Source organism: Aspergillus lucknowensis (genome assembly GCF_044049455.1).
Source record: "Aspergillus lucknowensis strain CBS 449.75 chromosome Unknown BJX67scaffold_12, whole genome shotgun sequence".
NCBI lineage: Eukaryota > Fungi > Ascomycota > Eurotiomycetes > Eurotiales > Aspergillaceae > Aspergillus > Aspergillus lucknowensis.
The window spans coordinates 557640-583628 of NW_027263556.1; the positions used below are offsets into that span (position 1 = coordinate 557640).

Below are 25989 nucleotides of genomic sequence, written 5' to 3' on the forward strand. Positions count from 1 at the left end.
CGAATTCTCGAATGATAACGATGCGGAATGAGCGAATCTCAAAATTCTCTCGTACTTTTTCTCTATCCACGACACCCTTCGAGACCCAGCGATCGATGATCAATTATCAATCCACCCCAAACAAGATGTCTAACGAGCATACCACCGAGACAGTCGGATTCCCCATCCCATTGCCCCGACAGCGAAACGAAACCGCGCCGGGCCAAGTGTGTCGGGTGTGTGGCTCGCCAGGTGCGAATCGGGACAGTCACTTCGCTGGCGTGGCGCAACTCCACCGCGAGATCGACCGCGCACGACAGCTGGTGTTGCGGCGGCAAAGGCGCCACGCGATTCCGCTGATTGAGGAGGGCCTCTCTGCCGCAGAGACGGAGAGGTCTGCGTCGGAAGTAGACTCCGAAGGGGAGGATTTCAGGAAGTGGTATGCGGAGAGATATGACCGGATCGAAGGGGAGCTCAGGGAGATCAAAGCTGGCCTTGTTTCAGCTTTGGGGGAGAAGCAACAGGATGACTGGCGGAGAGAGTATGAGCAGAAGAAGGCTGAGGTGGACTCGTGGGAGAGAAAGTGTGCGGCGCTCAAGCAGAAGGTGGGGGAGTTGCAGCATGAGACGCGCCGGTTCGTGAACGACCTGGACTACAAGACCGCAGAATGCGAGCAGATTGCGCAGCGGCTCCGGACGGCAGAGGAGATCCTGCGACTTGACGAGGATTCCCTTCGGGCGAGGCTCGTGGCGAGGGAGAATGAGTTGGCCGACAAGAAATGCGAACTGCAGGAGAGGCAGCTGGAGATCGAGCTCTTGGAGAGGAGGCTCTTGGAGGAAGATGACGTGAATTGGGTATGGAAGTACAAGTACATTGGCACTCTTTAGGAACTGAGCATTGGTTGCCTTGTCTCTTGCAGAGCTTGACAGGTGGCAGAGGCAAGCGAAGGAAACCGACTAACCCAACACCGCCCGACCTGCATATCGTGAACAGTGACTGGCTGGTGGTCCTTGTTCATACATGCTGGTTGACGCTTTCGACAGCCTGCCGTCAGGCCATGTTTCTTCCTGACAGTGGAGTCTGGTAACAAGTGGAAGATGCCCTGGTGAGCATTAAGAGCTTCCCTTCTTCACATTCTCCCATGGACTCGAAGTCAAGCCCATCCCATCCCACCAAGCCGCTTAGCGTCCAGAACGGCAGGCCCCCCAGGTAAACCCTCGCGGAGACATCCCCAGAACAAAGATGAACGACCTCGAAGATGGTAATGCTCCCCAACCCAGGGAAAAGGAACCGCCCGCAACGAACACCAGCGAAGACGATGACGAAGACAAAGAGGCCCCCAACCCAGCCCCTGATGACAACACTACCAAAGAACACATTGGCCAGGGCTCTCGCGACACAGCCGATGAGGGCAAGACCACTGATTCTGGCAGAGCTTCCCTCCAAACGTCTGGCGGAGATGCTCTCCCTGCGACTACTGTGGACACTACGATAAGCGGGGGCAATGAGATTTCCAACGACAAGGCTCTTATACAGACAGACGAAGACTCACACAATGCGAATGGCAAAGAAGAATCTTCCGAACCTAACACAACTGAAGACAAAGACGAAGACACCCCCAACCCAGCCCCTGCTGACAACACCGCCAAAGCAAACATCGGCAAGCCCTCTTACAACGCAGGCAATGAGGAGGAGCCCACTTATTCTGGCGGAGCTTCCCTCCAAACGTCTGGTGAAGTCGCACTCCAGGCGACTACTGAGGGCATTGCGATAAGCGGGGCCAATGCGATACCCGACGACGAGCCCCCCAAACAGACAGATGAAGCCTCACTCAAAGTAGAAGTCGAAGAAGATCCTTCCAAGACAAACACAACTGAGGAAGCCTCCAAGGAAAATACGGATGACCCCCCTCAAGCCCTCCACTCGATGGTCTCCTCCGTCGGAACGCTTCGACAACACGTTACCACCCTAGGCTCCGGATCTTCGGTCTTGAGAGAACGGTACACAGCGCTGCGGTCCGAGAACGCGAATCTAAAGGAAGAAAACCGGGCCTTGAGCGAGGAACTTGACAGCCTGAAGAGAGAGAAGCAGCGGTTGGAGTTCTGGATCGGCTCGCTGCAGCGGAAGGTGCAAGAGGAAGCAGAGGAGCTTGTCCGGATTAATGAGCTCTTGTTATTGTCGTGATGTTCTGGAATTGGATTGATTCGCGGTTTCCCAATTTGAATGATAACTGGAGGGTTAGGTTGGCTGGACAGGTTGCACCCTTTGTCGCGCGAGATCAAGGGCTCTTTGACTCCACAGGAGGGACGGATGGCTCTTGTCAAAGACTCGTTCTTTCACTTGCAGAAGCTCTACAAATAGATCCCTTGCTTCGTTATGCATCCCCCGCCGCTGGTACATCAGTGCGAGATTCTCCATAGTTGCAATCGTAGAAGGGTTTGTCCTTCCCAAAAAGGTTTTCTTCAAGCGAAGGGCTCCTTCGTATTGGTCAATCACTTCAGCGTCCTTCCCGTCGGACTTGAGAGCGAAGGCGACGCTTTCCATAGTGCTGATCGTGCAAGGGTGATGTTCACCGAGCATCCGTCTCTCCGTGTCCAGGGCCTCCCTGTACTGCGCCGTTGCCCTTTGGTAGCTCCCCTGGAGAAGAGACGTGCAGGCGAGGTTTCGCTGGACAGCTGTGATGGACGGGTGTCCTTCCTCCAAAAACTCCCTTTCCCGACTGATAAATTCTTCGTACTCCTTCTGCGCCTCCTCGTCCCTTCCCTGACGCCGTAGCCCCGGTGCTAAATTGGGCGCCATGGCGACCTTCAGCCTCTCCAGCTGGCGCGCCCGTCCATGGTACCTCCTCGCGCCGTCGTAATCCCCAGTCAGGAACTTGACCTGCCCAACCGCGTAGAGAAGACGCCAGGCCGACCGATCATAGACGCTATCGTCCGTTTCTCTCAGCGCCGCCTCAACATGCTCGAGCTGTCTGCCCCACCAACCTAACGAGTCCTGTGTCGGGAACGGCAGGTTCGACTTTGCGATTTCATCGACCGTCGATGTTCGCGCCTTCTTGATATTGCCGTAGCGTTCGAGCCACGTTTTCATCGCCCGCTGGACGAGAGGGTGGAGATCGATCGTGTCGGCGCCGGGGGACGGCTTCGTCACGAAGAAGTACGAAACCAGGGCCTTGATCACGTCGTCCAGGTTAACCTTCATTGCGGCCTCGAGCATGGAGATGGGGATATTTTTCGGCGACAGGAACGCCAGGTGGCGCAGGCACTCGAGATACACTGGGTGCGTCTTGCGGAGGTGGCTGAGGGTGATAAGCCAGGATGCGGCCACTGCGCGCCGGCTGGTGGTGCTGATGTTACTACTCTGCTCCTCTTCGGTGTCAGGTTGTCTGCAGAGGCGGTCGATCATATTCTGGTCTGTTTCCCTCCAGATCTTGAGGTACTTGGACACGGTCGTTGGGCTCTCGCGGAGGTACGTGGATGCGAGTTTGATGGCCAGCGGGAGGCCTGCGAGCTCGTTCAGCAGGTCCACTGTATCCTGGTCATTGTCGTCGCTGCTGATATGGCCGTCTGAGCCGACAATCAGGCCCTGTTTCAGGAGCTGGAGGGCCTCAGCGTCGCCCAGGCCCTCCAGAGGAACGGGAGTGGCTTCGAGGAAATGCACAATACTTATGTTGCCCGCGGTGAGAAGGATAGAGCCTCGACGGCTATGAGGGAGTTCGACGCTCTTCCTGAGGATATCTTCGCATTCATCCGCGCCATCGACGACCAGGAGCCACCTGCCGGACCTCTTGTGTAGCTCCTCATTCACTTTATCAATGAGCTCGAACTTGTCCTTGTCATTCCAGCGGATACCAAGACAGTCGGCGATTTTCCGGTAATCCTTCCTGAAGATCTCAAAGTTGTTCGCCCTCACCCAGAAGATCGAGCAGTCCTCGTCGTCCTCGCGGAGCCTGTACACAGCTTTCAGGGCTAGCTCGGTCTTCCCCACGCCGTCAAGGCCGGTGATGGCATATCTTCGACATGTTTCAGACTTTGTAGGCGGGATAGCATCGCGCAGTTTGTTGAGAATCTCCTCGCGGCCAACGAAGTCCATGTTTTCGGCGGACGGGATTGTATCGTACGTTCGTGCTCCAGCTGTGGTGGTCAGATCGTCGCATAAAATTCGGGCTGCAGGCGCTCTTACTCGACAGTCGTTTTTCCTGGACCAGCTTCGCCTTGCTTGCAAAGGTAGTGATACTCCCCCGCACCGCTTGATACCCTTGACACTCTGCGTTCTCAAACTTATTCATGAGCGCGTGCGTCGCTTCGCTTTTGAGGGCGTCATACCCATCCAGGCACGCAGAGCTTCGATGGACCACCTTTCTAGACGTCAGTGCCGCACTGGCTTGAACCACGTATACAAACATACAATCAAATGCGTCCTGGGGAGGAGATAGGTCAACATCCGCTCCGGATACCCCCTCACGACCCTCCTGAGCAAGCGCGTCTTCCTCGTCTCGTAAACGCACTCAATGGGCATCTCGAGCTTCGGCCGGCGCATGAGCTGCGTAAACTTCATGCGTATCTCGTCCAGCTGCTCGTCGTGCTCGTTCAAACTCTTCACAAGACCCTTGGACGATTCTCTCCCGAGGACCCTGCCCATAGAAACCTGCCACTGCGCGATCGAAGCCGCGCTGCTCCCGCGGAACGGCGTACCTAGAAACAGAATCCCGACCGTCGCACGAAGAATATACTCGTAGGGGCCTTCATCCATTCCAGGGTCTTGCTTGGCTTCGTTTGCTTCGACGAGGGTCTGCACGCTCGATCAACAATTAGCGCTTTCTAGTTTGGATCTGTAGTACCCTCGTAGTACCTTCGCCAAAAGCAAACCCCCAAAACACGACGCAACAAATATAATCGGCCGCGGCTCCGGCCCTAATTCTTTTTTTATCTCTTTGAGAAAGTGCCGCGCGTGGTCGTGCAGCGGCGCCTCGATGCTCTTGTTGTAGAAATTCGCCGTCCAGTTGTACGCCCAGATCTGCGCCTTCGGCATGGCGGCGGGGAGCATCGTGTCGTCGGTCAGCCAGTTTATCTTTGGGTCCCCCTTGTGGTGTTCCCATGTGCGCGGCGACGTGGTTTCTAGGCCGTGGATTGCGATTATACTGGTCGTGTTAGATGATCAGTGGTTTCTGTGATCTCGGGAGGGGACGGACTTGAAATCATGGACTGCTGGGTCTTTTGGTTTCTTCAGTGTGATGAGGCCACCTTGAGGGGTTTCGGGGTCTCTTATTCGAGACTTTTGTCTTCGGGGGAGCTTCATTTCGGTGCTGTTCAGCGGGAGGTATCGACGCTGATGGTTGCGACAGTTGGCGGCTGGAGGGGAAAGTAGGAAAAGCCAAAGTGGGCTTCCTTTTCCTCCAGAAGGCGAGGTGCTTTTGGCGCTGTTGGGTATACAGGCATCTTTCCTGCATCGCTGCCAATCAGATCTCATGTCATGCATGCTCTTCAGTCCCAAGTAATCTTAAATATGCTCGAGGTCCAGCTATCAAACCCTCAGCTATGCTAATCATGGCCCGCAACCCTCCATTCAACGACCACAGCGACGAACACGGCTACACAGACGTAGTCCATCTCTTACCGGCTTCCTTCCGCGCCAGAGACAACACTCACCACCCGCCGTTGGAAGATATCTCCGAATTCCTGCGACAAGACCTCTCCGTCTCGCGCCTCAACCACATCCACAATTTCCTCTGGATAGCTGGACGACAGCTCCCACCGCGACCATTCAGCTTCCACGTCGCCGTCCAGCGCGAAATCATCCTCGACGAGCGAGCCGACATGCACCTCGTCTGGGACCCTTCGCGTCGCATGCACTTCAAGCCGCTCCCTCGATACCTCCTCGACGCCCGCTTCTGGACGACGTACATCTGTCCGTTGACAACAGCAACAGAAGCAGGAGGAGATGTATACCTCGACGCACGAGGTTTCCTCGCCTCATACATCTCCCTCATCCAGCACGAAAGCGACTTCCTCATCGCACAAGACCACCGCCTCGTCCCGTCCGACCTCCAATGGCACACATGGCTCACGCTGACACGCGAAGCCCTAACCCGCGGCACCGATACCAGCCCGGCAGCCCTCAACCCGCGCTACACATTCGGCGAGCTGCGCCTCTCCCGTCTCAACCTCATCTATCGCCTCTGCCCTCCCAACCAATGGCAGGACTTTATCCGCGGCTACCACTTTGAATACCAGACCATCGCCGAGTTCCTGCACGCGCACCTCGCTCCGCTCACCGTCGCGACCGTGTACCTGGTTCTTGCCCTGACGGCGATGCAGGTTGGTCTTGCGACGGAGTATCTGCGCGCGAATGGGGCATTCCAGGGGGTTAGTTGGGTGTTTGCGGTTGTATCGATTTTGGCGCCGCTCGGGGTTGTTTCGGTCTTGGGGGGGTGGATGGGGTTTGTTTTTGTGGTGAATGTTGTGAATACCTGGCGGAAGAGGAATAGGGGATGAATTGGTGGGTATAGACATGAATATTAAGGCGTCTCTCAACTAGGGCCTGCAATGTCAGGCTCTCCGTCTCAGATTTCCCCAGTTACCTACGTTCATGCGTTATCACGCTCTTCTATTCTAGCCCGAACTTCTCGAGGAAACTACCCATACCTTCCAAGGCTGGGAATCCAAAAGCGCGGCCGCACCGTCCACGAAGGCACCCAATCTTCAACATGCACAAAGCCCTACGAGACGACGCACGCACGGCCGTTCCTGCTCAATATACCTTGTCCGTGGGCCGCTCTTTCCCCCGCCTCAGATACCATCTCCCGAAAGCAGCAACTACGTTCCCGGCTCGCCGTATGGTACTGGGTCGCACCTTCTTCACCTTCTGTTTTGAACCCCCCGTCTTAATAGGAAGGAGCGACCAGCCCTAGACCAGCCACACCACCCGGGCCACGGGTCCCAGCCGTTCCTGCCGCATTTAGGTGCTGTAGAGGGCCGCCCCTTCCTTATGAACCACTTTCATTCTCGGAGATTAAACCACGATCATGATGGGAAGGAATGACTCGGTTGTGCCTTCCTCGGTTGGTGGCAATGACTTCGTCGTTCGAACGGAAAGAGCGACCAGACGTCCCCCCGAAAGGCTAGGGCTAGCACTCGTTCCTTCCACGGCAAATAGGGCTGTTCAAAGAGGCTATCTGGAGTAGTATCCATTAAGGTTACTAAAGTAGTAACTAATCTCGTACTAGGATTACTTTTGTAAGCCGCCGGTGCAAATTGTATGTACCGAACCGAATGACAGCAGTCTATATGCAACAAACGAACGAAAAAGTTCTGTGACGCTTAATATGCAGACCCCCTTTATTCTCTTCCTCTCGTTCAGGTATCAGGTCAGCTACTTCGCAAGCTCACTCGCCATGCGACTCCTCCCGCGTATGCGCTCACCATAAACCACCAACACCCACGGCACAAGACACAGCACGGCCCCAATCGCCCCGAGCAGACTACTCGCCTCGGGAAACCCCAGATTATTGAACATCGCGTTCGTGACAAGCGGGAACGCACCACCCAGCAGATTCCGGCAGCACGACTGCGCTGCGATAGCGGAGCTCGCGTACCGGTGGTACGTGTCTGCCAGGTAGTTGAACACGGCGAGGTACACGGAGAAAATCCCCATTGTCTCGCAGGCGATTGCGAGGGTGGGCGAGATCCAGTGGATGGAGGAAGGGGAGGTCCAGCCGAACCAGAAGAGGCCGATGGGCATGAGGGTTGCTTGGATGCAGACGAAGTACAGGCGGGCTTCCGGGGTTGGGGGGAGGAGGTTGAAGCGGGTTGCGAGCTTTTCTTGGTAGATGCTTACGAGGGTGATTAGGAGCGAGCCGACGCACATTGCTTTTGGAGTTAGTTTGGGCGTCAGTGGAATGGGCCGGGGGGTTCACGAGGCTTACCGGTGAAGACGGCGCCGTTTTCCTCGAGGGTGAAGTTGTGGTTTGTTTTGAAGACGAGTGGGATGGAGCCGAATTGCAGGTAGAGGACGGCCCAGCTGAAGGCGACCCAGAGGGAGAAGAAGAAGACGACGGGTTCGGTGACCAGCATATCTAGATAGCTGTCAGCATTATACTTTCAAAGCGGACCTGGAGACGCACGGAAAGGACGATAAAGCGAAATGCTAATCATCTTTGCCAGAGACTCGCGCTCCTCATCACTCTTCACCTTCCATCGGATTCGTCGCGGCTGGGGCTTATCTCCAGTCAGGACACCAAAGTGTCCCGCAGCTTCGAGCTGCTCGTAGTACGTGTTCAGCGTGCGTGCCTTCTGACTGAGAAGCACACTGCCACGCGTCTCCTGGAAGAAGAGGAGTATGACGAGGACAAAAATGCCCGTGACGATAGCATGAGACCAGTAAATCCACCGCCACGAGGTATGCTGCACGATGGCGCTGGATATCATCGGTGCGAGCCCAGTTCCGAAGAACGCAGATCCCGTAAAGAGGGCCATGGGCGTGTTTCTCTCGTGCGCATGATAAATATCACTAATCACACCTCCAACCATCGTCGAGAACGTCGCTATCACCAAGTCAGTACCAGCCCTGAATATGCGTTCACCAACCGAGGACGGAAGTCATACATGCGCCCACACCCTGGAAGAACCGCGCAACAAGGAACCCCCCAAACAACCTCGTCCCCCCACAAGCCACAGTGCACGCGACAAACAAAATCCCACTGGCAACGAAAATCGGCCGTCGCCCATTAATTTCCGAAAACGGCGCCAGCACCATGGGCGCCAGCGCAAATCCAACGCAGAAGAGCGTGATTCCTAGATTATACGCCACGGGACTGATATCCCAGTACGCCGTCAGCAGCTCTGACGCCGGCGACGTTTCGCCCGCACAGTACCCCGCCAGTGCGGTCACGGCACACGAGATCGAAGTCATCATGGACTTGCGCCATTTCGGCCAGAGGAAGGGCGAGGTGTATTTCTCGAGGGTTGGGGCGTCAGGAGGCGGCGATTGGCCGGGTCCTGGGGGTGCTGTGATCCATGGTGTTGGGAGAGGAGTGTCGAGATCGAGGTAGAGATATTCGATTTCCTGGGTGGATGTGTCGGCTTGCTTTTCGGGCTCGTATTCTTGCAGGGGTGGTTGGTGCGTTGGGTTCGGGCTGAGGGCCATCTCGAAGTTGCTCCCGGTGTGACTCCTCGGGGTCCGCGCAGGAAGACCAGCATGGTGTCGCGAAGTCGTGCGCAAGTTTGGGGAAGCGCAGATTTATATCTTTCCAGAGGGGGTCAGACTGGAGCCGGCTTTGTTGCCGAGTTGGAGATCCATATTCACCGCGCAAAACAGCATGCATCGCCTGGAACAAGATGACGAAAAGACACTCTATAATTCGTAAGAAATATATATAGATATATATTGAAGAAGTTATATAAGTCAAGTCCCTTCCCACAAGGAAATTAATCCTGCATATCTGTGTATTCATGGTGCTTCTTGAGGCGAGAAAAATCCTGACAAGAAAATTGGAGAACCCCACCCACATATCGCCTCCGAATTGGAGAACATCCTCAACATTAATCAGCTGTGAAAGAAGACCATGACAGAAGTCGCTGTTCAGTTGCCCAATTGAGGTGTGAGTCAGGCGAGAGATGAGCAAGCATCTTCCCTCTCGAAGCACAAATGAGTGGCTGGCGCGGAGGATTCCCGCTACGAAGCTCGTATTCCTCAAGATGCAGGAAACACGGAGAGAAGAACGCGCTGTCCCCGTCCCATCATCACTCCATCACTCGAACATAGTCCAACAATCCCACCAAATAGCGTTTGAAGATGCCCTGCTCTTTCTGCGGTATACCATGCTGCGAACCCGACGACGACCTCTGGTCAGATAGCCAGAACATGTTCCCCATCCACACCTGGGCGGACGTCTGCTGTTGCTTCGCGTGTATCCCCTTGGTGTGCTACGTCCATTGGCAGGGGGTGATTACACGACGGCGCTGGCGGAAGGCGCACCCTCCCAATCCTCCTCCTCCGAAGCAAGCCGTACGTCTTTCAAAGGTTCGATCTTGTTTACCGTGGGTTACTCATAACGATTCGTGCAGGATGTGCCCCCAAAATCCCCAGATCCGCTGCCGGCCGATCCACTCGCTGTTGGTGTCGGTGATGTGAAAGAGACGACTGCCGAACCGGGTGCTGGAGAGAAGTCGACTGCCACGGAGGAGTCGAGTGCTACCAAGCTTGAAAGTGCGACGGGGGGATTGAGCGCTCCGGAGAACCCGAGTTCTGCGACGAGCCCGATCTTTTTAGAACCAGACTCTGAAGAGAAACGCAGCCCCGACGAGAAACTAGGCCCTGGTCCTGGGAACGTATCAAGTCCGCCGGAATCACCGACTTCGGAGAAACTGCGTCCTGGACAGGATGAGAGCAGCAAGCTGTCGAGCTGACTGTAACAGGAATCAGTCAACAAGACTTGACTGAATCAGGGATCTCTGAATGCCAGATGAGCTTCTCAACGCGCAACACACGTGTCCATCAATCGGATCGGACCTGTTCGTCTTGCAGGCTGCGGGCATTGCTCTTCAGTGGCCAATCATGTTTGGCTGCGCGCGAGATATCGAAAAAGGCAGTTCTCGGATGCTCCAGGGCTGATTATCTTCTCTGAATATGTACGTGGGTAGAGCAAATATATCAAATTCAAAACAGCTCCTAATGCACACTGAAAAATTTGCAATAACACGCGCTGATCTCCTAGTCTTCATGGCCTTCATAACCTTCATGCCCTCTCTGATACATAATATCCCTCCGGTGAAGGACATCTTGATCAACGCTTAACCAAAGTTGATAGCAACAATAAGATTGCCGTTGCCGCCCGCAGCATTGGCACCTGAATAAGAGTCAGTCACTCCCTGCCTCTAACTATAAATAAGTGGGAACCTTCGCCGGGCCGCTTACCGGCAACGTATCCCTCGGGGGTCGTGCAGCTGTCAATAATCTTCTGCGCACCGTACGCAACGTCACGGCTGTAACCAATCAGTTAGCGAATTATCATCAAACAACGTCCCGCTATCTATCCGAGTCGAGTCAGGAAGTCCTGTCCGGTCCAGTCACATACCAAAGCGAACTATCGCCCCCAGGGCCAATGTTGCTCCCCGTAATCACCGTGTCGCCGGCGTGGCAGAAGTCCGTGTTGTCGCCGGTCACGACGCAATTCTGGTCGCCCTTGTTAAAGAGGTAGTCGACGCAGTTCTGGGCCTCGCCGACAGGGCGGTAGCCGCCGCCGTTGTCCTGGCAGGTGAGGTCGAAGCGCTTCTGGAGGAGGTCGGCAGGGGATGTTGCAGGGGCGCCGAGGGAGGTTCCCGTGAGGGCGAGGAGGGAGAGGATGGTCATGAATGAGGTGGACATCATTTTTGCGGTGGAGTGGAAAGAACTTGACTTTGGGTTGAACTTGATAGAGATGCTTTGGCTTGTTGGGGATTGTTGTGATGATGATGAGAGCGAACTGACGGATGTCGTGACCCTTTTTATATCTTTTCTGGGGCTCCAAATTGACATGAAAACTTCCCGGATGGCTGAAGTTATGGATGACCGCGAGCAAGCTGACAGAAGGCAGTGTTCGGAGTACCCTGCCCAAAGGGCGCCGCAGTCTACTCCGCACCCCACAACAGCGTGCTGAAACAGCCAGCTTACATCGCGGGGACTCCTTTCACTGCATTGATACCGTCAGGGATGATTTTTGGATCTCACTCCTTGTAGCTTCATGCTATTCTTGGCATCAAACGTGGCGCTGTCCAAGCTTTGGCCCCCATGATGGTGGAATTTCTCTTTCGGGTTAAATCCCTGTTGACAAAGCAATCTTCCCTGTCAACAGAGACCTTCTCGTCCCAGCTTTGGCCCATGAAGAGAGCTTCGCCAAGGCGCAGCTGAACAATCCTAACTTCCAACCACGGATTCGAAATCATGCTTGGCGTGGGAGCAATGCAGCACTGCTTATTCCAGCCTTGTTCTCCACCGGTCTGGCTGGGCCTGTGATTTGCTCGTCGGAATGGCCAGCGAGAGGAGGATCGGAGGCTGAGGCGCAGGGGCGCAATTGTGGAGAGAGATTACCTTCAGTTTTGACGAGTTCGGGATATGAGCCGCAAGAGAGTGTCTCTGTTGACAGGGAAGATTGCTTGCCTAACGGGGGCCTAACCCTATATCGTATTCTGTCCAAACCAATTATGCTCCATGCTGCTGTTGGATAATATTTTGGTACAAATGCTCGAGGCTGTGGGGATGACGTGAAGGATATTAAACCCCGAACCAAGATGCCCTGTCGGGAATCATGCTTCGTGCGTCGTCTTGTTCGCTCCACGGCCACGGCCTTGCACCATGAGGTATTATTTCTGTCTTCGCTGGAAGGACAAGCACCGTCGTGGTTATCCACTCTCGTCGACGCAAATCAGACTTTTGGTGGCATAGCCCCCGAGTAAAAATAATACGCTTATGCCTCATCTCTTTACCACGCCTTGCCAGAAACTCAAGCCCAAACTCCTCCGCCCCATCTGCTTCAAAACCCTATCCCTCTTCCCCTCCCACTCATCCCACACAATTGAAAACACAGCCATGTGCCTACCTCTCGTCCCCACCCTCCTATTCCTTCTCTCTAGCACATCAACTACAATCCCTATTGGCTAGGGGAATGCCCGCACCCAGCACAAGACTTCCTCAAGCTCAAACTCCATGCGTAATACTGCTTTCTTTAATATCTAATTACTAGAATGACACTTCTACCCCATGTAACATAGCCCTAATCCACTTAGGAATAGCAGATCAAGCATATACAGGAGCAGGAGGCTAATAGGCTAATAGCATTCAAAGCAACATGCATGCACTGGAAGGCTGGGAAGATCAGGATGCTGAAATCTGTGCTTGTGCAGGCAGTGCTTATGTTAGAGAGCGCAATTATTCCAGCATATACTGCCTTTGTGTCATTGTTGTTGCGCCCCTGAGTCTCGGGTTCAGGTTTTGTCTTGCTGATGATTGTATAGAGGCAGCACTCTCCCGGCTAAGTAACTGTTTACTTTTTATAGATATTCTTGACAATCTCTTCCTCCATGTTGATATTGGAGAAGGCCATGTATTAGAATACTTTGGGGTATTTTTGTTTCTCGGCAATAAACTTTGTAGTATGAAGGGTTGGCTTTAGTAGTTAGCATTATCTTAGGTTATTTCAAGTATTACTTTAGATAAACCCTATATTAAATGGCTCTGGAGCAACAAGGTCATTATCAAGCTGTCACTGCTTGTAGCAGAATGGGGCCTTGGTCCTGGTCATGGCAAGGTTTATTCAAGGGAGTATTATCTCTGCCGTGGATATTGTGGCCTAACTTTTCAAAAATACCTGCAGCTTAACGTATGTGTAGAGACACCATAGAAGTTTCCCTATTCCTGCCAACAGGTAGCTATATCACCGCGGACATCCACCATTGATTCATATTCACCGTTCCAACAACGGGTGATTACGTGCCTGAGCTGCATCATGTCCATATCCGGGTAGTCTCTCGCGGTGAAACGCTCCTCCGCCGCCCGCATTAATTCCCAGGAACTCAATCCCTCCTGCAGTTCATGAAAGGGGAGGTTGCCCGTCTCGATTTCAAACAACGTCGACCCAAAGGCGAATATATCCGTCTTGATATCAAGGGCAGCACATGGTCGGTAACTACACCATTCATAGCAGACCAAAGGCTCATTTCCGTCAAGACTGGAGCCAGCGAAGTCAATAAACTTAATATGACCCGATCTGTCAATAAGAAGATTATGGCATCCGATATCAGCGTGGATAATTCCCTTCTCATGTATGTACTGGAGCCCCTCGGCAGCTTCCAACGCCCACTGGAGCCGGGTATGCGATTCGATCTTGTTTTGTCTGCTGCTGAGTATCTGCCGTAAGCAATCTCCCCGTTCCAGCTCCAACCCGTCATCGGTAATTGCTCGACATTGTGCTATTCGGGGATGGGTGCCTAGTCTCCGATACACCTTTTGCTCAATATCGTAGGCGGACAAAGCGAAGCTATCGTTTGGCTTGGGAGATCGCTTAATTACCCAATCCTCATTAAGCGCGTAGACCACACTGACGGTTCCTGCTGCAATAAAATCGAGGGAATCTCGAGCTGAAACATGGCTGGGAGGAGGGGTCGCAGGCATGGTAACGCAAGCAAAGTGGGATCTGCGAAGAAGGATGTGCGAAATAGGATGTGAGGTTAATGTATCCCGCGACATCTTCTTCCCGACAAAGGTGGGACTGTGAGCTATTTAAGATGGCCGGCCCCCAAAAGTTAATAATTGCTTGATATACCGGAGTCTACCTAGGTAGCCCGGTTCGCCCAAAACAGTGCGCCCTCCCCCGATCCCAACCACAACCGGCCCCCTTGCATGGGTGTTGGAGCCAGGGAGAGGCAAAACAACGACTGTGACGCAACACATAACCGCTTCGAGTAGTAACTGCTCCAGGAAATTGACAACTTCATAGGCTGATTTTACAGGACGGCCGTCTTTGTTGAAGGTCTTACAGAACCTGTCCTGCGCCCAGAGGAATTACATAACGCCTCTCCGGAATGAAACCAGTTGCCAAACGTTGTGGCGTTGGACATAAACCAGCAATAAATTGGCATCGACAAAAGATAACGGGGTAGCTGATGGTAGCCCCCAGGGTCTGATAGGTCTTCATGGCTGACAGTACTATCATTATCGCAAGCAGAGAACGTAATCCACCTCCCTGTAAATCTCAAGCCAGTAATCGACCTGGATGAGATGTACGCACTCCTTCTGGATTTTGTCGCAATGCTCCCTGTTCAGGCTCGTCGCGCGCGGTAGTTGTATTGCACCTCCAAGAAGCTTTACCTCCTCCAAGAGAACACACAAGGAGGAAAAGCTACCGTTCCAGCACTTTTCGATAATCCGATCCAGGTCCCCACCGTCTAGCTTTGGAAACACCATCTTCTGAAGGCGTTTAACAATCTCCGGGCCACCCTCGGCCAGAGTCTCATGCTCATAAGGCTCATATCCCCTTGTCATGAAGTAAATAATTGAGCCGATAGCAAATTGCTCTGCTTTAGCACCGCACATTCCAAATGTACCGTTGTCGCTCCCGGCCTCGCAGCCTAGCAGACGCGCCCAGGGAGGTGCAGTACCAGCATATGGTTCACCGATCAGAGCCACACTATCAAAATCCGTGAGTTTCAGATGGTCCTCGGCGTCGAGAAGCAGGTTGGGCGGGCGGATATCTCCATGAACGTGTCCAAGTGACTCGAGCCAAGCCACAGCGCTGCAGAGCTCCATAGTCCATCGCTCAACCAAACGTGTGGGCTCGGCTCTGAAGACTTCCATCCCGTTGGCTGTATGCTTTCTGTTTGCGTGTAATCGGCGGTCTAAGCTGCCCCCGCTAAGATATGCCAGAAAGATGCCGTTCGGAACACACAGGAAGCTTTGTACTATGTCCGGGCAAATATCGTGCTTTTCTAACATTCAGAATACTTGGACTTCTTGATCGAAGGCTGTATCATATGTGTCCTTTCAATATTTGACGACAATACGGTCATTGATCCGGTAAACCCATCCCACCACACCCACGGACAAGAATTGGTGGGACGCCAATCGGTGTGGTAGTTCAACAAGTGCCATGTTTGGTTGTGCTTCTCCCAAAAATTGAGATAGCTTATATGGTAACAAAAGTTTAAGAATATAAGCAAATGCTGAACTCTGTGTCAAATTCAACATTGAAGTTCGAGAGCATCTCGAGTGACTGAGGTCGGTACACCGAGGCAACACCCTGCGCCAATACCATTGGCCCACTCACTAATTTTAGTTCTTGATATCAGCTGCTTCCTGACCTGCATGTGTGACAGAACACTTGATGACCTTCGGTTGCTTGAGCTACGCTTGGAAAAATGTCAAGCAATACAATCTCCCGACCAAGAGTCAAGTGCACTAGCAAACCAAATACAAGGAGGAAAATGCTCGTCAAGTGGCCAAGGAAAGAAATATCGCACATCCATTGGACAGGGAGGACGGAAATATCGAGAAGGAGTGCAAAGAGCGTGTTGTTCCACGTGTCGCCACAAGTCAAAGTTACATTCTGGAGCATGAGACCGGACTTGCATTCAGAAGAGACGATATCTCTCACGCAAGAGACATATTGCCAACGTGCAGACTTATTAAGGCTCTCTCTCTCTCTCTCTCTCTCTCTCCAGCCAAGGCGCGCGTGCGGGCGGACCGCGCTTCGGGCTTCGAGCGGAGCGCTTGGTCGGACCCCTTTCGTGAAGATTGGCGCTGCCGAGACAGATGTTCATTGAAGTTTGCCGTCTCTCATGGGGAGATCCCGGGGCGGAGCATGCACGGTTGGGGGTTCCGCGGTCCTACAGGACGCGGGGACTTGAGAGATGAGATGATCACCACCACCACCACGACGTCATTGGCGATGGTAAGTGTCGATTTCTTGTTGTTGTTGTTGTTGGTATCCTTTGCCGCTGGAATTGCGTATACACGAGTATCTCGAGTACACTGAGACGTTTCAACGCTCGATAGGGCCTTTTGCAGAGAATGATCATCGGATCAGGCCAGCTCCAGGATGAACCTCTTCGTCCAGAAAGCAGCTGGGCAAAGATAATTCTCTTACTCGGACACTGCCTGGCAAGCCAGAACTCCTTGAAGGCCACGACCACCTCGAATATAAAAGGGCTCAAGTCCCCTGTATTCTTTTCCAACTCACAGTCTCTTCTTCTCAACTCAAGAAACTCAACAACCCTAACCCTCCCCATCACTTCACACTCGACACTCAGTCCTCTGCCTCCAACATGCACCTCACAAAGCCACTCACCCTCCTCGCCCTAACCTCCACGACCCTCTCATATACAAAGTCCGCGCCTTCACCGGCGAAGGCTGCACCGGCGACGCCAAAGAAATCAACGTCTGGGACAACTCCCGCCGGAACCACGACCTCCTGTCCGACCCGATCCGGTCATTCCGCGTCCTGGCGTACGGCGCGCACCGCCAGCGCGCGCTCCTCTTCCCGGACAAGAAGTGTCTCCCCTGGCCGACGGAGGAGACGCGCAATTTCTGGGCCGATGGTGGGAGTGACAAGTTTTTGAAGGATGAGTGTCTTACTATTGAGTATGATGTTCAGGGGTTTGGGTCGTATTCTGCGTAGATGGATGGGATGAGATTAGATTGGTAAGTCGAACTGTTACTATTGTTCTATGCTTCTGATAAGAAACCTTGCTAACGGAGTTGGTACTATCAGTTATGAATAGCTTGGAAGTAACTCTCGTTAAAGATCTTTTTTTCGTCAAGCTCGGGAAGAATGGACAGGAAAGCCAGGATGTGATTTCGTATGTGATTATGATGTTCTGCCATATGTCTCACCTCTCATGGAAATCCTTGGCTGCACACACTCTAAGTGTGGTCTCCCCAGAGAAACTATAGCCAGCAAACCCTGCCAAATATAAGGTCAAAATCAAAGTGCCCAACGGCACCATGTCCACGCCCCCTCCTCAGTACGAGTTCCCCTCCACGAAGATGCTCTGGCTGGTTGCGGAGGAGGCGCGGATGGCGTTAATGGCGGCCTGAAATAGGGTTAGCACGAGAATTTCTTCCTCCATGTCGTGGTATCCAATATCTATTATCTATCAGCGTCGAATCGAGTACCTGGTGTAAAAATGACGACATCGTTCGAGGCGATATCCGCAGCGAGGAGGGGCAAGAAGGCCCTTAACCCGGAGATAGAGGTTATGATGTTGCCACATCCGGGCTTTTATCAGTGCCGTACTTCCTGGATATTAGTCTCCCGAAAATGGAGAGATTAGGAGGGAATGGATAGTACCGCCGAAAACCATGGCCCCAGTGCAGATACGCATAGCGAGTATACGTTGGAAAAGAACAACCAGGAATGCAGCCGGGTCATCATACCAACAGCACTCTGGATGGGATTCCCTGCGCTTAACCACGGCACTGCACTGAACCCCCGCGAAGCCACATGGCAACCCCTCGAGTCAGTAAAGCCTGCACCCCCAAGACGGACTGAATGCATGGATGGCCGCGTCCGAAGGGGTGCGGTACGTACGGGTATGGAGTACGGAGTCTCTTTTGGCAACGGCGCAACTTCGCGGCGTCTCACCTCCCCCACCCCTTCTCTTCCCTTCCCTTCCCCCGAGGCAAACGGCCTTCATGCTTCAACCGTGTTCTGGGGATCCGGGAGTGGCCGGATCAGCACTAGCGGGGTTCGGCGATGAGTTTCTGCAGGGTTCATTCGTGGAATCAGGGTGTGATGCAGGCCTCCCTGCTTGCATTAGCTTGGGATCTAGGCCTGCCTACATGTTTGTCGACAGGGGTTGTGGTCATGCGGGGTCAGCGCGAGGTATTGTCTGTTGGGCCCGTGCAATGTGGTATATCGATTGAACGGGCAGACTAACTATGAGGAACTTATGAAGATTACTTGCATCATGGTGCGGGGAGATAATCATGAATTTGACTAAAGCCTAGAGTATCCTTTCCGTTAACCTTCGGCCATTTTGCTCACAGTAAAGACCGGATAAGAGTGATTTTCATCCACAACACCAAGGCTGCCACTATCAAGTCTGTCACTACTTTCAGGTCGCAGACGCGGTACTACTGGTCGAAGGTAGAGCCGATGGGTCCGAATTTGATGTTCGAGTAGACGACAGACGCGTCGGCGTGCTCGGACTCAACGTCCGACGGTACTCCAGAATCAGTGGAGCACGTCCCACGGGCGATACCTGGCTGGCTGGGGTCGGCATCCACGGGGTAGGTAGAGTCGAGCCAGAGCATGTGTGCGTAGTCATCGTCCCACAGAGACAGCACCAGAACCATTCCCTCTTCCAAAGCGGCGCCCATGCCAGCCAGTCCGCCATGTGTGGTGAAAACATCGGTATCGCCGAAGGCCGCCTTCTGCGCTTCACAGAACTCGGTGGTGATGGAGTTTCCGGGATTATCAGTCCAGGTGGACTCCGAGTTGGGGATAACCTGGCCGTCCTGAACATAGAACCGTTTGATCTCAGAGAGAGCACCCGTGTCGGTTCCATCGTCCGTGATGAATTGCGTGACAATGGTGAAGGGGCTGTTGGTGTCAACGATCATACCCGGACCGTAAAAGCTCTCGTTTCCTTGACGGAAGGAATTGAAATCGCAGCCATCGGGATCACAGGTACCGGCGTAGCGGTCAGGGCTATACGTGCCCCCGCAAGAATCGCCGTCACACCGCTCTTGGCCCGGGGTGTCGCAAGGATGAGGCGTGAACGCGGTCGAGATGCTGTTGGCTTCCCAGATGTCCATCTCTGCACAACATGAGCCATAACCACCAATACCAGCATTCGGGTTCGATTCAGAAGGTTCCCAACCCTCAACGTTGGCCTCGCCGTTGATGAACTTGAGATCACGGGGGCACTGGGAGTCGCAATAGCCAGTGCCGTACTTGGCCCCGGCTTCGTTTGTCGGATACTTGGACAGGCCACCATCCGCATCCATGGAGACGAAGTAGACGGCGCCATTCAGACCACATGGCAGTTCAGAGACGTCAACGTCAAAGGTGAACTCCCTGTTGAGCAAGTTGAAAATCATGTATGTCTCTTCGTCCTCCATGAGATACACACGAGAGCCGACGTTCTTTTGCTGCGACTGAGTGACAAAGTTGAGGCGGAGAGAATCGCCAGAGGTGGTAATGCCATATGTGGAGGAGTAACTAGCTCCATCGAGAGCGCACTCTTCGGCACACACTGCATTATCTGTGCAGATCGAGGTATCCCACTCATTTCCGGTATAGCAGTTGGTGTATCCTTCAACAGTGTGCAACCAACGCCAGTTCGCGTCAATGACAACCTCACCCTGCTCCGTAGTGCAGCCGCTGCTGGTGCATGTCTGCCAAGTGAGACTAGGGTGTGTCTCCTCCTGTTGGGTGCCAACCTTCTGCGCGTGCGCAGCGGACAGCAGCGAGGAAAAGAAGAGAAGAGCCTTGTACAACTGGAATGAGCATGCCATAGTGGCTGAAGCTTAAAGCGAGATATTGGACAATGACTGTGGACATTCACGACGGCCAGTCGACTGGTAGACAGAACGCAGCCTTTATACCTGAATTGTAGCCGCCCTCTCGAGCTTCTGGAGATGCCCACACGGCACGCCGGTCCGTCCACGCGGACGGCAGCCGGACGAAGCAATTCAGCGTGCCAGATAGAGATACCATCACACCGAATCCGCCTTGACGGAATAGGTAGTCCGGAGGACCAGGCTCCATGCAACCTGGGGATACGGCACCTGTTTAGGAGCGGTATGGCGTAACTCGAATCCGGGGAACCAACTAATGTACAATATATTGAGGGTAACATGTAAAACGGTGGCTACCGTATGCAAAGACGGCGTTGGCAGCCGGGGCAACAATACCCGACGCGGCGTGCGAATGAGAGCGCCTCTTCAGTTGCGGGGAAACCGTCAGATGGAGGTGGCATCAGACGAGGCGTCGATTAATTTCTGCAGAGCAGATATGAGCTCGTATAGGCGGCGGTAATAACTCCGTCTGGGCTTGTCGAGAAGAAGGACCTCGGGAGCGTTTCACGTGAACCTGGAGAGTCGAGACCGTAGAAACGTTCTTTTCTCAATCGGGAAAGAGCGACGGATCGCCACCAAGAAGCCCTAGCTCCGAGCCCTGAGCCCTATTCCTTCCATAAGCGGCTTTGCTTATCGGTCTTATCTGTCTGGACAAGGACCCAATGGCCGCATGCGGCAACACGTGATGTGTCACAGGCCAAATCGAGCAAGGATTCCCGTGATTTTACAAGTGAGTCAAGCGGTTGCGCACCAAACTCCCCTCAACAGTCTCATCTTCCTATCGCTAGCAAAACTCAATTCGTTCAACACAAGCCTATTCGTTCAACATGAGCTTCATCCTAACCCTCTCCTGCCCGGACCGCCCCGGCATCGTCAGCGCCGTGACCGGGTTCCTGGTCCAACACAACCTGAACATCATCGACTCCTCGCAGTTCGGCGACCCAACCTCGCACCGCTTCTTCATGCGTATGCACTTCGGCCCCGACACAACCGGCACGAGCGAGGAACAGCCTGCACCGGATCTCGAAACCCTCCGCAAGGCCTTTGAACCCACTGCGACCGCGCACTCGATGTCCTTCCAGCTCTTCACGGCCGACCACAAACCCCGCGTCCTGATCATGGTCTCCAAGATTGGGCACTGTCTGAATGACCTCCTGTTCCGGCAATCGACCGGCCAACTGGCGATAGATATTCCGCTTATTGTGTCGAACCATCCGGACTTTGAGTCTCTCGCGGCGACGTACAAGGTGCCGTTCATACATCTCCCTGTGACGGCGGAGACAAAGCCGCAACAGGAAGGCAGGATTCTAGAACTGATCAAGGAGTATGATATTGAGTTGGTGGTGTTGGCGCGGTACATGCAGGTTCTGTCGCCGACACTGTGCGACGCGATGTCCGGGAAAATCATCAATATCCACCATAGCTTCTTGCCATCGTTCAAGGGTGCGAAGCCCTACCACCAGGCGTATGACCGTGGTGTGAAGCTTGTTGGTGCCACGGCACACTTCGTCACGAGTGATCTGGATGAGGGGCCGATTATTGAGCAAAACGTGGTGCGTGTCGGCCATGGCATGAGTCCGAAGGAGTTGACCCATGCAGGCAGTAACGTGGAGAGCAACGTCCTGGGATCTGCAGTTAAGTATTTCGCTGAGCGTAGGGTCTTGTTAAACGGACACAAGACTGTCGTGTTCAACTGATGTACCTTATTGATTGACGCTATGTTGGATATGTTTGTGTATATACAAACCACGAATCAGATCGCTTCAGAGCCGGATATCTGCATGGAATGGGTGGTAGTCCTCTTCATCGGCCCACTGAGCCTCGTGTAGAGACTCATCCATTTGCGACGCATCCATGCCGGCAATGACGTCCCTGGTTTGGTTAGCATCACCAGTAACAAATAGGGAGACGTGTGACCCACTCATCGATTGCTAGGACCTCAAGCCCAGGGACACAATCGACCAGAGCATATAGGGCGTAGCTTCCGACAAAGCTCCACGTAAACCCTATCAGTGCTTCGACTAGCTGGACGCCCAGTTGGCGCCAATTACCATCAAAGATACAGCCACCGGCAATTATTGTCACGCCATCGTAAGCTGCAACCTCTCGCTGCGCAAACAATCCGGTCGCCAGTGTTCCGAGTAGTCCCCCTAGACAATGGGTTGCAAAGGTATCACCATTATCGACCCATCGCCACAGAGCGGCTCCTTTGGTGAACTTAATGCGCAGTGCTTGTCGCCCCGCCAGCGCACCCACTACCCCAAACGCGACGGAGGTGTTGAGACCAATAAAACCCGCGCTAGGTGTAATGAGAACTAGTCCTGCAATAGCCCCCAGGAACGTGCTGTCCAGGCTGAATTTGCCGGTTTCCCAGTAGGCAAGGCTAGCCCAGGTGAGCGCCCCCGACGCAGCACAAAGATTAGTTACACACGCAGCCATCACACTCTTGAAGTTCAATGCAAGCGTTGTGCCGGCGTCAAAGGCGAGCCAAGCGTTCCAGATTATGATAAGCGCGAGAAGTTGGCAAAGGGAATTGTGGGGCTTATGGAGGCGAAGATGCTGAGGGGTGCGTTTGCTGGATCGGCGTGATCGGAAGAGGGGGTACGAAAGGTATATACTCATTGCAGTCGCAGTGGCACCGCTGCAGATATGGACAGGTGTGCCACCAGCGAAGTCTAGGGCACCTAGCTGCGCAAGGAAACCGTTCTCCGACCAGACCATATGAGCCAGCGGGGCGTAGATGAAGGTGCTCCATAGCTGGAATAGCGGTTAGCCATCTTCTGATGTGTAAGAATAATGGAGTCCGTACGAAGATAAACGGAACCAACGGAAGCAGGCGCCCACGTTCACAGGCACCACCAATCGCAATAGCACACACAGTTGCACAGAAGATGAGTTGAAATTCCGAGAAGAGAACTTCAGGAATGGTGCCAATAGGCTCTGCGAGAACGCCGGCATGGAAGGCCTTGGATAGACCACCGATAAAAGCATTACCTTCGGAATAAGCCAACGAGTATCCAACTATCCACCATTGCAGTGAGCACACAGCGACAGCGAGGAGACCCGGGTAGAAGGAGGCAAGGCTGTTGAAGCGGGTTGAGTATCCCGAATATGCAAGACCCACGGCCGGTATGATAAGCCAACAGAACACAGAACAGACAAGGATGAAGAGTGTATCCGTTTTGTCACATGCGTCCCAGGCGGCTTGTGCCGACATCTTAGTATGTGTCGAGCACAATGGTATGAGCTCAGTGTTGTCTTGCTGAATGAAAGCACCTGTGGGATGGACCAGGCAGAGTGAAATCTCGGTAGACACGGTGCTTGTTAAAGGTGTCTGCCTTATCAACATCCTTGTGCTTATCGCAGGCCTCGGCCAGTGAGAAGGGGAGAGCCTATCTGCTCGGGCGATCCCCGTCAATGAACCTGCACTGATAGGCTGCAAGCCGTCGCCAGTTCATCGACGGATGCTGAACCCCGGAACCGTATGCTAAAAGTTGTTCAGCAGATGGAGACTAGCGTCATGGAACAGCGAGAAGACCACGCGGCCAATATATTCTCGGTTTGCTTGAATCATCCACAGGCGTGCCGGCGGATCAAGGACTTTATATCAGCGAATATGCCCTTTGTTGCATCCTGTTCGGATAGTACTTTGTCCGCGATCTCATTAGCCCAGCGATACTCCGAATGAAACGGGCGCAGATCTGCCAGTCGCTCTCGAAGCCATTTGCGCCGTGATGGATCCGTTGTTTCAATCAGCGCCATCAGCAGTGGCCAATGCAGTCGACGCATAAGCCGTGGATCAGAACTGTATTGATTCTTCGCGATCTCTATGATATTGGTAACAGCGAGGCGATGGAATGTTGATGGCAGGCCAGGCGGATACAAGAGCCGGCGATGGAACAAGACTTGCGCATAGAAGGTAGTCACAGCCACATTGATAGTTATAAGCGTACGGCGAGTCGAACCCGTCCGGGCGAACTTAGCGGTCAAGAAGAGATCCGAGAATTGCTACCATGGTTAGGATTGTTTCTCCATCACAGTGGGAGCGGCAATAGGACGTACCTCGCGGAGGGCCATCATCTGGCTCAGGAGAACTTCCGCATTGTTCTGCGTCTGAACCGGGTCGTCGGTTAGAGCTTGCCACATTTTGTGAAGGAGAGTCGTGCCCCTGTGGAGTAGCTCCAAACCACGGTAATTTTCTATGTCGTCTGACACTTCTTGGTCGGGGTACTCGCTACCCCAGAAGCAACGGCCCCATAGCCTAGCACAGCGATAGAGTCTATCGGGATGGAGGACCGGATTTGCCGACTGAAGAACGTAGTCGTATACAGAATCCGTCACCCCCATGGTGCGGCAACTTGCATCAATGTACCTGCGGCGATTAGGATCGGCTACATATAGAGTAAGGACCAACACTCACAGAACCCAGAGAAGCAATTGCTCAGGTATAAATGACACTGTAGGTGCAGAAATATCTGCGCTGCCGGAATCCATGGACACTAGCACCTCATCCACGTTCTTATTTCCGAAGAGTTCCGGGTGAGATTCCAGCAATGAGCGGACACCTCGCAAGTGAAGGTGCAGATAGTGCACAGATTCGCCAAACTGCCACTCGTAGCATACCATCAGGAACATGATTGCAAATATTGTCTCTAGTTCGGCTGGCGAAAAGGGTCTAGGGGGGGTCTCGAGGAGCTGGCGGAACTCTTTAACCGCCCTTCCGTAGTGATACCGAGCGTGACCCTCCGCCGTAGGACGGCCGTGCGACTCCACCATCAACCCGTTACGGTGCATATCATTCGCAGACATTGCCAGAATCATTCGCATCACAATCTTGTTAGAGGCAGCAGGGCCTTGGTATAGGTAACTGAAACCGTTCCACGGCCAAGCCTTGATGTAGTAGAACACAATAGAGGACGAGGGGAAATACTCAAAATACTTCCGATCGCGCTCCGAAAGTACCAACGAGTTCGAACATGCAAAGCCAGCTTCCGAAAGGGATCGGCAGAGCGTGTTTGAGAGTGGCCAGCCTGCAGGAAGCAGGACTTCCGGGGAGGCGGAAGATAAGTTTGGGGCTAACTGCGGTGCAAATGGAATGTTATCCGGCCTAGAAATTGGCGGATAGCCGGCAAAAAGCTCTAACAAATCCACATCGCTAGTCGTAACCGTTGCAGCTGACGATGGCGGCCGTCGCTGGCGAGCTGGTTGGAGATATCGGACAGGAGCCTTGAGTCTCCCACGTTTCACTGTGGCTCCCCATTCGCAGGAAAGTCGTAACGAAATGCACCGTGCGCATACTGGGCGCTCCTCCCCGCACTTCACCTTCCTACGTCGACAAGTGTTACAGCCTAGACGAAGAAATGCGATATCAGTGAGCAAGTCTGTGTCAGAGTTTCCCGCGGAAAACCCGAGAGCGATTGGGAGCCCACGATACCATTCTTCGAACGAGAGGCATGTCGGCCGGTCATGGGTTAAGCCGCCTGGCTCTTAGATAACCAGCCCGTCCGTGGGCTCAAATCCAGGGACAGTATTTGTCGGGTAAAGGCTAGGTCAGCGTAAACGCATGCGACTGAAAGGAGAGAGGAGTGCGAGTTGCCCGCGGCGGACAGGTTACAGGTCAGGTGGCACCGTTCTAAAGGTGGGACGCCGCGCTAGCGCATCACCTGACCAATATTACGGCTTCCGACGCTAATTGTTATAGGTATTAATTACCCGGCGGCTAGGCTTTACACATTGTTGACACTTGTAATTAAAGGCATTAACTGCTTTTCAACTACTATCTAACTGATTAATCTTTATATTTCACTATTTCTCTGATGTATCTTTGCTCGATGTTCCATAAGCTCTAGTTCTTTCTCCTCATTCTGAAGTTGTTTTGCCTGGTTTTGAAGCTGCTTCTCACGTATTTCTTCCTCTTTGTCTTTTAGTCGAAGCTCTATCTCTCAGAGTTCTAAAGCC

At 53.4% G+C, this 25989-nt stretch overlaps 13 protein-coding genes across 13 annotated transcripts; 6 read left to right on the forward strand and 7 right to left on the reverse strand.

The window, feature by feature from the left end:
* Positions 1–125: 125 nt before the first annotated feature.
* On the forward strand, positions 126–866 carry BJX67DRAFT_379842 (uncharacterized protein; the record flags this gene model as incomplete). Its single annotated transcript, XM_071032666.1, has 1 exon — positions 126–866. One exon carries the CDS (start codon positions 126–128, stop codon positions 864–866), a length of 741 nt encoding a protein of 246 aa, XP_070887886.1.
* Positions 867–1043: 177 nt separating this feature from the next.
* On the forward strand, positions 1044–2259 carry BJX67DRAFT_40701 (uncharacterized protein). Its single transcript, XM_071034951.1, has one exon. It carries the CDS (start codon positions 1222–1224, stop codon positions 2161–2163), a length of 942 nt encoding a protein of 313 aa, XP_070887887.1. The 5' UTR covers positions 1044–1221; the 3' UTR covers positions 2164–2259.
* Positions 2218–5277, reverse strand: BJX67DRAFT_379844 (uncharacterized protein; the record flags this gene model as incomplete). The annotated part of the gene is made up of 5 exons (XM_071032667.1): positions 2218–4112; positions 4162–4336; positions 4387–4770; positions 4831–5119; positions 5171–5277. 5 exons carry the CDS (start codon positions 5275–5277, stop codon positions 2218–2220), a joined length of 2850 nt encoding a protein of 949 aa, XP_070887888.1.
* A 248-nt stretch (positions 5278–5525) lies between these two features.
* Positions 5526–6473, forward strand: BJX67DRAFT_379845 (uncharacterized protein; the record flags this gene model as incomplete). Its single annotated transcript, XM_071032668.1, has 1 exon — positions 5526–6473. The coding sequence occupies one exon, from the start codon at positions 5526–5528 to the stop codon at positions 6471–6473; it is 948 nt and encodes a 315-aa protein (XP_070887889.1).
* Positions 6474–7148: 675 nt separating this feature from the next.
* Positions 7149–9395, reverse strand: BJX67DRAFT_40750 (MFS transporter). Its single transcript, XM_071034952.1, has 4 exons — positions 8583–9395; positions 8102–8521; positions 7904–8053; positions 7149–7847 (listed from the first exon to the last, which is right to left on the reverse strand). The coding sequence occupies exons 1-4, from the start codon at positions 9121–9123 to the stop codon at positions 7351–7353; spliced, it is 1608 nt and encodes a 535-aa protein (XP_070887890.1). The 5' UTR covers positions 9124–9395; the 3' UTR covers positions 7149–7350.
* Positions 9396–9500: 105 nt separating this feature from the next.
* Positions 9501–10453, forward strand: BJX67DRAFT_40758 (uncharacterized protein). The gene is made up of 2 exons (XM_071034953.1): positions 9501–9984; positions 10044–10453. Exons 1-2 carry the CDS (start codon positions 9772–9774, stop codon positions 10383–10385), a joined length of 555 nt encoding a protein of 184 aa, XP_070887891.1. The 5' UTR covers positions 9501–9771; the 3' UTR covers positions 10386–10453.
* Positions 10454–10769: 316 nt separating this feature from the next.
* On the reverse strand, positions 10770–11346 carry BJX67DRAFT_379848 (uncharacterized protein; the record flags this gene model as incomplete). Its single annotated transcript, XM_071032669.1, has 3 exons — positions 10770–10825; positions 10894–10961; positions 11054–11346. 3 exons carry the CDS (start codon positions 11344–11346, stop codon positions 10770–10772), a joined length of 417 nt encoding a protein of 138 aa, XP_070887892.1.
* Positions 11347–13362: 2016 nt separating this feature from the next.
* On the reverse strand, positions 13363–14124 carry BJX67DRAFT_371214 (protein kinase family protein; the record flags this gene model as incomplete). The annotated part of the gene is made up of 1 exon (XM_071031052.1): positions 13363–14124. The coding sequence occupies one exon, from the start codon at positions 14122–14124 to the stop codon at positions 13363–13365; it is 762 nt and encodes a 253-aa protein (XP_070887893.1).
* Positions 14125–14664: 540 nt separating this feature from the next.
* Positions 14665–15258, reverse strand: BJX67DRAFT_379850 (uncharacterized protein; the record flags this gene model as incomplete). The annotated part of the gene is made up of 1 exon (XM_071032670.1): positions 14665–15258. The coding sequence occupies one exon, from the start codon at positions 15256–15258 to the stop codon at positions 14665–14667; it is 594 nt and encodes a 197-aa protein (XP_070887894.1).
* Positions 15259–16309: 1051 nt separating this feature from the next.
* Positions 16310–17125, forward strand: BJX67DRAFT_379851 (uncharacterized protein; the record flags this gene model as incomplete). Its single annotated transcript, XM_071032671.1, has 3 exons — positions 16310–16399; positions 16614–16668; positions 16758–17125. The coding sequence occupies 3 exons, from the start codon at positions 16310–16312 to the stop codon at positions 17123–17125; spliced, it is 513 nt and encodes a 170-aa protein (XP_070887895.1).
* A 1326-nt stretch (positions 17126–18451) lies between these two features.
* BJX67DRAFT_349514 (glycoside hydrolase family 7 protein) lies at positions 18452–20586 on the reverse strand. Its single transcript, XM_071028759.1, has one exon. The coding sequence runs from the start codon at positions 19966–19968 to the stop codon at positions 18583–18585; it is 1386 nt and encodes a 461-aa protein (XP_070887896.1). The 5' UTR covers positions 19969–20586; the 3' UTR covers positions 18452–18582.
* Positions 20587–20858: 272 nt separating this feature from the next.
* On the forward strand, positions 20859–21728 carry BJX67DRAFT_371216 (formyltetrahydrofolate deformylase; the record flags this gene model as incomplete). The annotated part of the gene is made up of 1 exon (XM_071031053.1): positions 20859–21728. The coding sequence occupies one exon, from the start codon at positions 20859–20861 to the stop codon at positions 21726–21728; it is 870 nt and encodes a 289-aa protein (XP_070887897.1).
* A 66-nt stretch (positions 21729–21794) lies between these two features.
* On the reverse strand, positions 21795–25499 carry BJX67DRAFT_371217 (Rh-like protein/ammonium transporter; the record flags this gene model as incomplete). The annotated part of the gene is made up of 7 exons (XM_071031054.1): positions 21795–21903; positions 21953–22788; positions 22841–23248; positions 23875–24039; positions 24094–24403; positions 24452–25379; positions 25466–25499. 7 exons carry the CDS (start codon positions 25497–25499, stop codon positions 21795–21797), a joined length of 2790 nt encoding a protein of 929 aa, XP_070887898.1.
* Between the last annotated feature and the right edge of the window lie 490 nt (positions 25500–25989).

What these genes read in the sequence shown, in the direction of transcription:
- BJX67DRAFT_40701 (XM_071034951.1), top strand. Translation starts at nt 1,222, where the DNA reads ATGAACGACCTCGAAGATGGTAATGCTCCCCAACCCAGGGAAAAGGAA.
- BJX67DRAFT_40750 (XM_071034952.1), bottom strand. Translation starts at nt 9,123, where the DNA reads ATGGCCCTCAGCCCGAACCCAACGCACCAACCACCCCTGCAAGAATAC. An exon ending in TTCGCTTTATCGTCCTTTCC is followed by an intron (nt 8,054 to 8,101) that starts GTGCGTCTCCAG and finishes ACAGCTATCTAG; the next exon opens with ATATGCTGGTCACCGAACCC. An exon ending in AAACGGCGCCGTCTTCACCG is followed by an intron (nt 7,848 to 7,903) that starts GTAAGCCTCGTG and finishes TAACTCCAAAAG; the next exon opens with CAATGTGCGTCGGCTCGCTC.
- BJX67DRAFT_349514 (XM_071028759.1), bottom strand. Translation starts at nt 19,968, where the DNA reads ATGGCATGCTCATTCCAGTTGTACAAGGCTCTTCTCTTCTTTTCCTCG.
- BJX67DRAFT_40758 (XM_071034953.1), top strand. Translation starts at nt 9,772, where the DNA reads ATGCCCTGCTCTTTCTGCGGTATACCATGCTGCGAACCCGACGACGAC. An exon ending in CTCCTCCTCCGAAGCAAGCC is followed by an intron (nt 9,985 to 10,043) that starts GTACGTCTTTCA and finishes CGATTCGTGCAG; the next exon opens with GATGTGCCCCCAAAATCCCC.